This window comes from Coloeus monedula, assembly GCF_965178545.1.
Source record: "Coloeus monedula genome assembly, chromosome: 1".
In the NCBI taxonomy this organism is placed as follows: domain Eukaryota; kingdom Metazoa; phylum Chordata; class Aves; order Passeriformes; family Corvidae; genus Coloeus; species Coloeus monedula.
Window position 1 is genome coordinate 160,978,338 of NC_138781.1, and position 14,132 is coordinate 160,992,469.

General features: G+C 46.5%; 1 protein-coding gene across 1 annotated transcript; it reads right to left on the reverse strand.

Moving 5' to 3' along the window:
• Positions 1-1,282: 1,282 nt before the first annotated feature.
• MAPK15 (mitogen-activated protein kinase 15) lies at positions 1,283-13,655 on the reverse strand (the record flags this gene model as incomplete). Its single annotated transcript, XM_082281986.1, has 13 exons — positions 1,283-1,500; positions 2,966-3,108; positions 3,381-3,684; positions 4,090-4,195; positions 4,412-4,549; positions 5,309-5,366; positions 5,783-5,922; positions 6,824-6,987; positions 7,546-7,676; positions 7,838-7,928; positions 10,245-10,274; positions 10,536-10,634; positions 13,587-13,655. 13 exons carry the CDS (start codon positions 13,653-13,655, stop codon positions 1,294-1,296), a joined length of 1,680 nt encoding a protein of 559 aa, XP_082138112.1. The 3' UTR covers positions 1,283-1,293.
• Positions 13,656-14,132: the final 477 nt, after the last annotated feature.

Genomic DNA, 14,132 nt, shown 5'->3' on the forward strand with positions numbered 1-14,132 from the left:
CATATCCAAAATCAGCATTGAAACAGGAATATAAAGTTTCCTGTAGTCCCACTGTAGACTGGCAACACCTTCACGATGTCTCAGCAACAGTATCTCATGAAACTTTGCTTTCTGAAAGCAAAAACAGTAAAAATGACCAATTACTCATTGAAGAAGACAGCCCTACCAATACGCAGTTTCGCTCTCAACACAGCAAATGCTGCTTGAAAAACAAAGATTTTCTGTGGTGCAATATAAAGTATTTATTTTTAAAATATTTACAATATTACACACTAGAGAAGCTGTTAAGTATTGTAGAAGAACCCACCTTTATTTCAAATGCTTTTCTAATTGATTTTAACAAAACCAGACCATGATGGATTCTGTTCATGTAGCCCAGAAGAGTCATAGAAATGAGTGAAGGGCTGTAAGATTATCTGTGAAGAGTTAGGTCTTCATGGTGTTCAGAGAACAGTTACCTGTTCTGCTCAAAAAAATATCCACCATTTAGGCAGACTGCTGATGAATCCTAGAATGGGTAGGAAGGGACCTTTTAAAGATCACCCAGTCCCAACCCCTGCGTGCTGTGGGCCGGGGGCCGGGACACCTTCCACTAGACCTGGTGGCTCCATGCCCTGTCCAGCCTGGCCTTGAACATTTCCAGGGATGGGGCAGCCACAGCTTCTCTGGGCAACCTGTGCCAGGGCCTCCCCACCCTCACAGGGAAGGATTTCTTCCCAAATTCCATCTAACCCTGCCCTCTGTGAGTGGGAAGCCTTTCCCCCTTGTCCTCTCACTCCAGGCTCCAAAGTGCCTCTCCAGCTCTCCTAGAGCCCCTTCAGGCACTAGAAGGTCTTCTCAGAGCCTTCTTTCCTCCAGGCTGGACACCTCCAATTCTCCCAGCCTATCTCCAGAGCAGAGGGGCTCAAGCCCTCAGAGCATTTTCTTGGCTTTGCACTTGGCCTCGTTGAACTTCAGGAGGTTCCCCTGGACCCTGAATATGTCTAAAAATCACTCAAGTATCAGAATATTGCAGTTTTCTGTGATTTTTTGCAATAATTCAAAGAAGGAGTATGAACTGACAGCATTCACTGTTCTCACAGTCTGAGAGCAAACATGCGGTGTCCTCGTCTGCTGAGACTGGAAGGCAGAGGGGCTGGACTCCCTTTCCTATTAGCTTGTCCAGAGGAAAGGAGGACATTGTCCTATGCAGTGAATAAAGCATTTCCTCATATTTTGCTCTCCCCTGCTGCCCTTGTTTAGTGAGGGGCTGAGGGATGAGCTGTACTTCACCTGTCTGGAACATCTCCACATTCACTGCTCAGGGTTTTCAGAGGCCTTTGCTATTGGAAGACTCTGCAGTGCAGATTTACTGATGGTTCCGTAGGCCTGGGAGTAGCTGCCCATTGATGCCCTTGGATCACCTGCAGCTCCCACGTTTGCAGTGATCTGAAACATCTTTTTACTGGGCTTTACAAGGGGACGAACGTCTTTGCTGTTACACTGAGAGTTTCTGGGATTCTGTGTGAGGAAGAAAAGCCAAGGAAAGTTAATAACCTGGAATCAGCTTTCTGGAATGCAAACAGGACACAGATTGGGCTTTGGTCAGCATTATCCTCTCAAAAAACAAACTCAGGGCATTTGTGGCTGATCTTCTCCCTCTTCTCCTCTTCCTGTCACAGAAAGTTGGTCACAATTCCCTAAAGATTCTTCCAAATGCATTGGTCATGTGTACACCTGCATGTGCAGCAAGCTCCACAATCCCATCTTGGGGAATAAATGGCTTCTCTCACTCTCAAAACATTTTGGAAGGGATTCCAAATCAGAGGGGCGGGCTGAAAGGTGGGTTGCAAGTGTGCTACTGGACATGCTTGAAAGTATCTGACAACCTGGGCTAGTGGAAAGTCTCCCTGACCATGGCACAGGGGTGGAATGAGATGAGTTTTTAGGTCCCTTCCAACCCAAGCAGTCTGTGATTCTGTGATTCTATGAATCTGTGGTTCCTCCTTCCGTACTCTTCTTCTGTCATAAGCTTCCTCCCATCACTTCTGCAGGTGCCAGCAGTCACTAGGCAGCAGACAGCCAGCTCAGGAAGAAAAAAAGGCAGGAGCAAGAGGTCATTAAAGAACGCAGTGAGAGTAAGGACTTTTGCAAGGAAGCATGGCCAAGAAGGGAAGAGGGAGGAGCAGAGAGGACAGGACTGACACCTTCACAGCTCAGCAACAGCAATTCATTAGAAATGCAGAAACATGAAATCACAGAATCACTGAGGCTGGGAAAGCCCTCTGAGGCCGCTGGATCCAACTGCTCCCCCAGCACTGCCAAGGCCACCACTAATCCATGTCTCCACATGTGCCATATCCACACAGCTGTTAGATCTCCCCAGGGATGGGGACTCCACCCCTGCCCTGAGACAGTCCGTGCCAGGGCTGGACAGCCCTTTGCAGGTGGGTTTTTTCCAATATCCAACCTAAACCTCCCCTGGAACCACTTGAGGCCATTTCCTCTTATCCTGTCACTTGCAGAGCCCGAACCCCACCTGGCTGCACCCTCCTGTCAGGGAGTTGCAGAGAGTGAGAAGGTCCCACCTGAGCCTCCTTTCCTCTACAGCTACTGCTGCTGCTCCAGACCCTCCCCCAGCTCTGTTCCCTTCTCTGGACACACTCCAGCCCCACAATGTGGCCCCTCCTTTCTTGTGAGGAGCCCAAACTTGTCCCCAGGATTGGAGGTCCCTCAGCAGTGTCCAGCTGAGGGACCAGCATAGGGGACAGGTACTGCCCTGGGCATCTGACCATACCGTGGCTGGTACAAGCCAGGTGCCATTGGCCTCTTGCCCACCTGGGCACACCTAGGCTCATGTTCAGCTGCTATCATCAGCACCAGCAGGTGACCTTTTCCAGCGTTCCAGCCACTCGGCCTGGAGCACTACAGGGAATTGTTGTGACCCAGGTTACCACAAGTAAGGGTTAGAAGTTAAGCTACTCACATTGTAAAGGCTCTGCACACTGGTAGGAGAGAGCCGAGTGTTTGGCTGTGTGATTTGTCTCCCTAGTTTCCCATTGTTGGGGATTCTGGACTGTTGAGGTGGTGCAGAACAGTTCCTGATCCCAGCGCCAGGATTTGCATTTCCTGCAGAAGGAAAAACATGAGAGAAAGTAGGAAAATTGGAAGAACACAGAACACATTGACTGAGGCAGGAACAGTCCCATACTCAACACTCATTCAACAATGTTTTGTTCTCATGTCATTTCCCTCCCACACTTTCACCCCCTCATTTTACCAAATTCAAACTTGCATGAGTTTGCAAATTCCCTTATTTCTTTTACACCACTTGTTCTCTCTTCCCCACAACAATACCCCAAGGGGCATTATACCTCCCGGTGTAGGAGGGTGGTACCTACTCTGCACAGTGGTGTGTGTGATGGGGTTGTACATCATCACACTAGTCTGTGACCTCTGACACACAGTTCTGGCCAAATCCTTGCTCTGGCTGGATCCTATTGGCTGGACCCCAGCTGTGGCTCCAGTGTGCACATGTGAAGGGTTTAGAAGAGGGGGTGTTGGTTCTTGCTGGCCTTTCCTGGTAGGTACAGCCACTGAGCTGAAACCTGAGAGAAGTGTGCTGGATTCAGACTGGCTCAGCTGAATGTTTTCTCTCCGCCCTTGCTCCTTTGGAAGGCTCTTTGACTTCTTTTCAAGGATCATCTGCAGAACAGAAAAGCAGGTTAAACTTAATGCAGCAATACAGTCGAAAAATAAAACATCAAAACAAAGAGGAATACTTAAAAATATCTGCAGTTTATTTTACAGGGTAAGTAACAAGTATAATAGATGATCTTTAAAGTCCCTTCCAACCCAAACCATTCTGTCTTTCTCAGGCATCATGCTTCAGAGATTTTTCTTTGCCATGTGGGAATTTAACATGTAAAGGTCTCTCAAAGATTACGACAGTATGGAACTGGCCGATCAAACACCAAGGTGTAACTGGGCCAGCAGGTACCAAAAGCCCAGGAGAACACAAAGACAAGACAATGACAGAATTCGTTAAGTGTGTGCAAGAATGGCAGGTTACCTGGAGGATTAGGATTTGGGAAAATAGGATGAAAGTACCTCATATAATTTATTTCGATATTCTGCCACAGACAGCTGGACATCATCACCCAAAGGAAGGATCACATCAAAATCCAAAGAGGGCTCCCTAGAAGGACAGTGGAATCTGAGGAAATGAGAACACATCATGTAATTCACTGACTGGAAACAGATTATTAAAATTTAAACAGGATAGTTAAACAATCTCATGTAAATAGAGTTGGAGAAAAAGAATTAGCTTTGCCATTTTTTCTGTAACGCATTTAAAGAAAATTTTTGCCAAGAGCAGGTTTGTAATGTCTCAGAAGACATTGGGGAAGCTCCATACCGGTGTCACTCTCACCTGTTCACATAAGGATGCCGCAGAGCCTCCTCTGCTGTGAGCCGTTTGTCAGGGTTAAATACCAGAAGTTTCTTCAGCAGATCCAAGGCAGGCAATGGAGTAGAGGATGGGAAAATCTCCTCAAATGCTACTCGCTGCCTAGAAGTCAGAAAACAATGATACGAGCTCTCAGTGTCTAATTCCCAAGTGAAGGCAGGAATGACAGTTGTGGGGTCAAGGTGACAACAGACACGAGTTCACTCACAAAGTGTGTGTCATAATCACTGAATCCTAGAATGGTTTGGCTGGGAAGGGACCTTAAAGTTCATCACTTTCCAGCCCCATGATCCCACAAATCTAGACCTGAGATCATAGAAACATACTTCTCTGTAATTTACAGAGAAAATCTGGTTTTGCATTTTGAAATCCTAAATATAATTGTGAACATAATGAAGAAGAAAGTATCTCGAAAAAATCAGTTTTAAGCACCAAATCTTACTCATATTTTAAATAATTTCTATTTAAGGAGACAACTTAAGAGCCCCTTCCAGTGCCATAAGAGGCTCCCAGACAGCTGGAGAGAGACTTTGGACAAGGGCCTGGAGTCACAGGACAAGTGGGAAGGGCTTCCCACTGCCAGAGGGCAGGGTTAGATGGGATATTGGGAAGAAATCCTTCCCTGTGAGGGTAGTGAGGGATTGCAATGATTTCCTGGAGAAGCTGTGGCTGCCCCATCCCTGGAAGGCCAGGTTGGATGGGGCTTGGAGCAACCTGGTCTAGTGAAAGGTGTCCCTGTCCATGTCGGGGGGTAGAATGAGATGATCTTTAAGGTCCCTTCCCACCCAAACTATTCTGTGGTTCCATGATTCCATGGTCCTACATTAGATGATCCAAGACACACAAACACCTCAAGCTTACCGGGAACTCATGTGGTTAATAACTGAGGCCTTGTACTCTGACTGCAGAGCCAAAATATCTGCAATAATAAAAAGATACTGTTACTGCCAAGATGAGGATTAGCAGAGCTACACAGTTTATGAAGGAAAGCAAATATTTGATATTAACCTAGGAAATTATCCTCATAAAACTCAGTCAGAGATTTATGGAAGGGGGATGGAATATTTACCTACAAATTTTCTAAGCTGATTTTTGAATTCCTATTTATAAATCATACACTTCATAAACTTGCACTCTCATAGCAACAGATGCAGAAGCACCAGGATATCTGAATTTCTTATTTTCCTCTAACACTGACATTCAAGATGAAAACTTTCATTTCTTTGGAAAGGTGCCAGAATGAATAAGCGATACCTTCTTCCCTGACCCAGCCAGGCTGCTTTCTTCCACTCTTAACCCTTTCTCTAGACACCTTTCCCTGCAGCAGAGTCCTACCTTCTGGGGACGGAGCAGGGATGACCCTCAGGATCTGCTCTATTTGATTCATTGTTGATGTCCCAGGAAAAAGAGGCTTTCCAAGCAGCATCTCGCCAAGAATACAGCCAATGCTCCACATGTCTACCCCCTTAGTGTAACTACAAACAGGAAGAGAACAGAGGTAGGATTAAATCAAGCAAATATTTTCCTGTACCTGGTATTCACATCACCTACATTGATTTATTGCTAGAGAGCATGCTTGGTGACTTCTCAGATGTAAATGCTCACAGGTTTGAACTATCAGTTGAGTAACATTTGGGTATCATGAGACTGGCATGCATGAAACAGAAAGGAGATTTATCCTACTCAAAGTCTAGTCTAAGAAGCCATAAAAGGAAATACATTACAGGAAAATGCCAGAACAAAGTAATATATTAAAGGTAATGCCAGAACAAGGTTTTATAGCCTTTTCATATGACCAAGAATGAAGATACTTGTTCTTTGGAAACAATTGACTTCGGTCATAATGTATGCACAAAGTGTTACAATTACTTAAGAACTACATTTTTAAGCAAAGTAAATGCCAAACAATGGGTATAGGACAGTTTGCAAAAAATCCACATTTAAAATTCGGGATACTACCCCAGCATCTATTTATTTACTTTTCTGGTTTTCCATAAGCCTGACTGACAGGTACCTGGTTCAAAATCTGATTAGGGAATATTTCATGAAGGTCTATCAAAAAACACTGCTTCAATTTGGAAAAGAGGACTTAAGTTCTCAAGCAAATTTTATAAAATTATGGGTTTAAGGGAGAAGAAGTAAGTCTGGTGGGAGAAAGGGTGACAAACAGATGAGCTGCTCATGTACATACACTCACAGTCTAAGGGCACAAGAAGGCCATGTACATGTTCATGAGAGGTTTTTATGTCACAGAAGTTTAACTGTGTATTGAGCAAACAGACTGGTGACATGACACTGAAAATTAAAAAACTGAAGACTTTTAGACAAAAAAAATTTGCAAGTGGTGAAGTCCCAGGCTCCCATCCCTTCACTCACTTGCGAGAGGCCAGTAAGATCTCGGGGGCTCGGTACCAGCGTGTGGCCACATACTCGGTCAGTGCAGGGGTGGGCTGGTCCTCACTCAGCTGGCACAGGGAACGGGCCAGGCCAAAGTCACAGAGCTTCACACAGCACTGTGCATCCAGCAGGATATTGGAAGGCTGGATTGAACACAGGAGAATTAATTAGCCTTTTACTCTCTGAATAGCAGAAGATTATTATCAAGGTTGTTTTACTAGTCTCGTATATTTCTTCATACTTTTCCTATGGAGTCAGGCTGGGACAGCTGGGGGTATTCACCCTGGAGAAAAGGCTCAAAGGAGACCTTAGAGCTCCTTGCAGTGCCTAAAAGGGTGCCAAGAGAGCTTGAGAGTAACTTTGAACACGGGTCTGGAAGGACAACACAAGCAGGACTAGCTTCCCACTGACACAGGGCAGGGATAGATGGGATATTGCAAAGGAATTCTTCCCTCTGAGGGTGGTAAGGCCCTGGCACCGGCTGCCCAGAGAAGCTGTGGGTGCCCCATCCCTGGAAGTTTTCCAGGCCAGGTTGGACTGGGCTTGGAGCAACCTGGGATAGTGGAAGGTGTCCCTGTCCATGGCAGGAGGTGGGAACGGATGGGCTTTGAAGGTCCTTTCCATCCCAAATCAGTCTGTGATTTTATTTATTGTTCAACGCAAAACTGGAGTGAAGGATACAGACCATGACCAAAACGTACCTTCTGATCCCTGTGAATAACATTCCCTGAGTGGATGAATTTAGTTGCCCTCAGGAGCTGGTAGACAATGTAACACTTGTGGATGTCTTTCAGCAAATTCCCCTTCTTAATCACAGCATGTAAATCTGTCTCTGTAATACATTATACCAGTAATAGATTTACATCGGTAAATATCAGTAGTATCACAAACATTCATATATATCATGTATATCACACCACTATCAAAGTGATAACAAGGATAACTCCTAAGAGAGGCTGGGTTTGAATGGCTGCTGCAATACTTGAGTCTCACCCATGGACTCGAAGATGAGGTAGATGTCCTTGTCATTCTCTGCTTGGATAACATCGAGCAGCTTGATGATATTTGGATGTTCTCCAAATTTCTGCACAGGGAAGAGACCCAGCTGTCAAATTCATGTGTTTTGCTTGTGAATCATAAAAAAGGACAATAACCTATTTCCATTTGTATTACTGTCTAGAACAAACATTAACATGCTGTTTCCTCCATTAGGCTTCTTCTGAAATAAACTTAAAAAAAGGATTCAAGTTTGTTCCATAGTAGGAAACCAGTCAGTTAATCAAAAAAATAATCTCTGTTGAATGAGACATTTATTCTAAAACTCCCTCTATACCATTTATAATGAAATCCAGCCCCCTTTATGCACACACATTTCCTACTGAACCACAGGATTTTTGTAGCATGCAAATAGATCATAGTTGCCATCAACATTATAGTTAAAAACCCAAACACCACCAGAACATGTCGATCTGAGGGCTGGCTCAGACACTCACAGGCTGCGTTGAGGAACTGACTGCATGGAGATCAGACAGCGCCCAGAGATACCTGAACACAGCTATCACACTGCAGGTGGAGTCCATCCTCACGTTTTTGCAGACTGACAATCCTGATGGGATCATTAAGTTCATCCCCAGCTTTAACAGCTTTTATTTCCCACTTCTGTGCAGCCAGGGACACAGTAAACACTTCATAATAGACCAACATTTTATAATGCATAACACCTAGGAAAGTTCACAAAACAACATGCTCACCTGCAGCAACCTGTGAAAACACACTCACAAAGCAGTGATACTCAGCCAGGCCATCACACGCTTTGTTTTCATTGTGAGGAGAACAGTCAAAATACCCATCCAAATGATCTAAAGAAGGTTTTTACCCAAAAGGGGATATTGTTCTAGAGATGCAGCTAAATCTTGACAGTGTTACTTGAGTACTATTTAAGAAGGAAAATTCCACTGTCTCACACTGCCTTGCCCTGGAACCGATAACAGAAAGTCATGAAAAAATTTCAATCTGTACTGAAAAAAACATGTTACCTTGAAAAAAACCTTGTCAGGGCCAGTTCTATTAATCTTTGTTTAATGAATAATAATGCTACTAACATACTTACCAAAATGACATTCTAAAATTGGCCTAAAATGCACCTGGAGATCTACAACTACACTGAACAGCAAACACAAAACCTGCAAGCAACGGCCAGAGCATCAGAGAATCATTCACACCTCAGATTCTACAGCAACTTCTCAATTAGAGTAATTGAGATACATAATATAAAACAATAACCTAGTCCATCAAATGGTCTTGTGGTAAATATCAAGACAGAACAAAGCAATTATTATGCGTGGACAAACAAATTAAGACAAACACCCAGTTATGAATAACAGAGCATTTTTTGCATCTTTTCCTTTCTGAGCCCTCAGTCTTGAACCACAAGAAAGAGTTTTAAAATAGGAGGGGAAACTAAAATTCTTAAAGTCTATTGAGCACCAAAAGTCATGGAAGTACGGGCTGAACGGCACATTAACTTTGCTCTCCCTGCCCTCCACTGCCAAGTGACTCCTTCTTTCCTTCAGAAGAAATATCCTTTTTTTCCCCTGCTCCTCCTAAATCCATCCACTCCAGGAGTTCTGCACTTTCAGAGATGATCTAACAGGTATTTCATTTCTAAGGAACTGTTTATATTTTTAGCTTTAAAGTTTGCAGCTTCTATTTCAGGCTTCAAGCATGACTAAAAAGTAAAAAAACATAATCTCTTTCCTACTTAAACTTGGCAGTCTTAGGAAATACCTCTTCTATGAGCCCTACCTCACTTGTGTCCTTAGAAAATCACAAGTTATAACAACGTTATTCCAAAATATTGATGTTTCTACATGGTAAGGCTGAGGAGGAGTGGACAGATAATTGGAATGACACTGATAAGGTCAATTATATCAAAACAAGAGTAGTCTTAAGTTATTCCTTGCAGAACTTCCCTTTTTAGTTTTGGTTCGATTATTTTAAGTGATTAAATTGCTTACCGCATGATGGAGGAAAACAATTTTGGCATGTAAATCCCTCTCCCACCCCAGCCCCTCCTCCAATCATGGCAGTTAAAACATAACAGAAACAGTTTCTATCCACAAAGAAGCAAGAAGTGACAGAAGGTACAAGTCAATGTGTTGATGATGCACCAGACACATTGCTAAAAGTGGGGAAAGGGCAGGAAAGAGTAAAAACAAGCCCAAATGGAGAGTGTTTCATTCAGGTGGGTTCACGCTGCAAGGCCCTTTGCCAAGATGGTGCAGAAAAGAAATTAGAGTTATCAACACTAATCAATGACCCCTGCATTTTGGAAAACAACGGGAACAAAATACTTAGAGATCAGACATAATAAACAATCAGAGAAGAGGGGGAACATTACCTGCAGGAACATAATCTCTCGAAATGTTCTCTAGAAATAAAGAATAAACAGTTTATTATCACTTCAAGAGAATGGCAGAACAGAGATGCACTTCAGTGACAGGGTTAAATCCACTCCTCTTTGTACATGCCATGATACACAAAGCTTGGTATTTATTGCTTGTTTTTATCCCAATATAGCTGCAGACTGTATTGTTACATGCATAATTATCATCTTTCAGAGACAAAAATCCTAAAAATACCTATGGAATCCCACCACATCTCAGAACACATCAGGACAATAATTTCTCACCTGAGCATCTGTTCTGTTTCTGAAAGCATCAAAAATCTTTTTAACAGCAACTGTTTCTCCTGTCTTGCGGTCAATTGCTTTCCAGACAATGCCATAGGCCTGGGGAGAAACACAGGCAGGTGAGCAGTGTGCTGACACCTGCACACAGCTCAGGCCTGAAGTGGAACCAGAATGTATTCAACGAGGGACTGGAATCAGAGATGATGGAAGCTACATGGAAGAGAGCGATTAGAGCAAGGAGCCACTCTACTCAGGAGACAGACTGAGACAGTTGGGGCTGTTCAGCCTGGAGTAGAGAAGACTGCAGGGAGACTTTAGAGCTCCTTCCAGTGCATAAAGGGGCTCCAAGAGAGCTTGAGAGGGACTTTGGACCAGGGCTCGGAGTGACAACACGATTTGGAAGGACTTCCCACTGCCAGAGGGCAGGGTTTAGATGGGATCTTGGGAAGAAATCCTTCCCTGTGAGGATGGGGAGACCTGGCACAGGTTGCCCCAAGAAGGTGTGGCTGCCCCATCCCTGGAAGTGTCCAAGGCCAGGCTGGATGGGGGCTTAGAGCAACCGGGTCCAGTGTAAGGTGTCCCTACCCATGGCAGGAGGTGGGATTCAGCAGGTTTTAAGGTCTCTTTCAACCCAAACTATCCTGTGGTTCCATGACTCTATCTATTGCAGAGCAGCCCTGAGGAGAAGGACTTGGGGGTGCTGCTGGATGAAAAACTGGAAATGAGCTCACATGCACTAGCAACCCAGACAGCCAACCATGTCCTGGGATGCATCAAAAGAAGGACAAGCCGGGGATCAGGCCCAGCCAGTTCAGGGTTGTGACAGGCAGGTCCTGCCTGACCAACCTGATCTCCCTCTGTGACAGTGTGACCCTCTCAGTGGCTGAGGGAAAGGCTGTGGATGTGTCTGCCTGGACTCGAGTAAAGCTCTGACACCATTTCCCACAACATTTTCCTGGAGAACCTGGCTGCTCCTGGCCTGGACAGGTGCACTGTTCGATGGCTCATGGCTGGGCCCAGGGAATGGTGGGCAGTGGGGATACATCCAGCTGGGGCCGGACACCAGTGAGATTCCCTAGGCTCAGTACTGGGGCCAGTCCTGTTTGATGTCTGTATCAATGCTCTGGACAAGGGGCTTGAGGGCACCTCAGCCAGCTCACAGAGGACACCAGGCTGGGCGGGAGCATGGATCTGCAGGAGGGCAGGAACCTCTGCAGAGGGGTCTGGAAAGGCAGCATCGATGGCCCTTGCACCGAGGCCAGTGGTGCAAGGGTCAACAAGGCCAAGTGACAGGTCTTGCTCTTGGGTCACAACAACTCCATGAAACACGTCAGGCTTGGGACAGAGTGGCTGGAAAGCTGGAAAAGGACCTGGTGGTGCTGGTGACAGTGGCTGAATATGAGCCCAGGTGTGCCCAGGTGGCAAGATGCCAATGGCACCTAGTTTTTGGCAGCCATGGTGTGGGTGGCAGGTCAAGAGAGATAATTCTTCCCCTGTATTTGACTTTGGTGAGATTCCCACCTGGCGCACTCAGTACAAGAAAGATGCAGACCAGTTTGAGCAGGTGCAGAGAAGGGCCATGGAGATGCTCCGAGGGCTGGAGGCCCTCTGCTCTGGAGCTAGGCTGAGAGAGCTGGGGGTGTTCAGTCTGGAGAAGAGAAGGCTCAAAGAAGAACTCACTGTGGTCTTTCAATACTGAAGGGGGGTTGGTAAGAAGGATGGAGAGAGACTTTTTACTAAAGTCTGTAGTGACAGCATCCCTACACCACAGAATTGCTGAGGTTGGAAAAGCCCTCCAAGACCATTGGGTCCAACCACTAACACAGCACTGTCAGATCCAACACTAAACCTTTTTTTTTTATTTCCCAATTAAAAGCTGTGCTGTCTGTTAAGGGAACAGGAACTTCTCCCTGAGTTTTCCCTATTCTGGATGACTGTGATACTTGCAAATGATGACTGCTCAGTCTCACTTGTGGTACAGATCCAGTTTTTTTATTTTAGGCATAGATTTGAATCTTGACTTTCCACAGTCTAGGAGCTGCTTTACCTTTGGACAACGGGATCGTATCCCACGCAGAAATGCCCATTTAATGTTTAAATACTTGCACAAAGCAAAAAAGCTGCAATGTGTGATTCTAGTGATTAAATAGTCATGTAAAGACACCAAGGCAGACTTCCCAGTAACATCTGTAGTCCTGGAGCATGGGATCAGGACCTTTGCCATGCATGAGGCAGTACAAACAGTTGTACAAGTACCTCAGGTAAGTGCTACAGTACTACTCTGCTGGCAACTGGGAAACAGACTCAAGTTGTGCCAGGAGAGGTTTAGGCTGGATATTGGAAAAAACCCTCCTGCAAAAGGCTGTGCAGCCCTGGCACAGACTGTCTCAGGGCAGGGGTGGAGTCCCCATCCCTGGGGGGATTTAACAGCCTTGTGGATGTGGCACATGGAGACATGGATTAGTGGTGGCCTTGGCATTGCTGGGGGAGTGGTTGGACTCAACAGGCTCAGAGGGCTTTTCCACCACAGTGATTCCGTGACTCTGTGAAGATAATGAGGGAAATACTTAAATGCTTTTATCAACGCAACTAAGTGATGGCAAAGAGCTGCCAGAATAGAAAAGCAGATAACTGGGGAGGGTTTAGAGACTGTCTGAGGAGACAGAAATTACCATTGGCTCATGTATAAAAATACATTTTATGGAGAAAATATGACGATGCACCATGATCTGATGGGGTTACAGTAAATGTAGAAGGATTTGGCAGGCGCAAAGAGAATGTACTTGGAGACTCAGATCCATTTTACTATTTATTCTTGAGCTCTTACAGTCCCCCGGAGTTCCCCTGGGTCACCTGGAGCTCCCACGGGGCCCTGAGCGACAGAGTTCCCACGGGCGCCTGAACTCCCAAACACGCCCTCAGCTCCCCTGGGCCGCCTGAAGCTCTCACAGTGCCCTGAACTCCACACGGGCCCCCCGAGCTCTCATGGGCCCTCCCAGCTCCCGCGATCACCCCAGCTCCTACAAGCCAGCCCCCCCGCCAGGCACTCACCCCCTTGCCCAGGCGCCTCTTGATCTCGTATTTGCGGCACACGAGCGGCTCCACCTCGGGCGGGCTCATGGCGGCACCTCCCTGTTGGCTCCCGCTGCCATGGAAACGGCCCCACGCACCGCGCATGCGCAGCACCGCAGCGGGGCCGCCAGGCGGCGCCGTGACCTCGGGCGGGCGGTGCCGGAGCGCTGCGGGGGGGAGGAGGAGGAGGAGCGGGAGGAGGAGGAGGAGGAGCGCGAAGAGGAGGAGGAGGAGCGGGAAGAGGAGGAGGAGCGGGAGGAGGAGGAGGAGCGGGAGGAGGAGGAGGAGCGGGAAGAGGAGGAGGAGGAGCGGGAAGAGGAGGAGGAGGAGGAGCGGGAAGAGGAGGAGGAGGAGCGGGAAGAGGAGGAGGAGCGGGAGGAGGAGGAGGAGCGGGAAGAGGAGGAGGAGGAGCGGGAAGAGGAGGAGGAGGAGCGGGAAGAGGAGGAGGAGGAGCGGGAAGAGGAGGAGGAGCGGGCACGGGGCGAGCCCCTTCCAGGGCTCCGGGAGTGCAGGACAGGGGCTTGG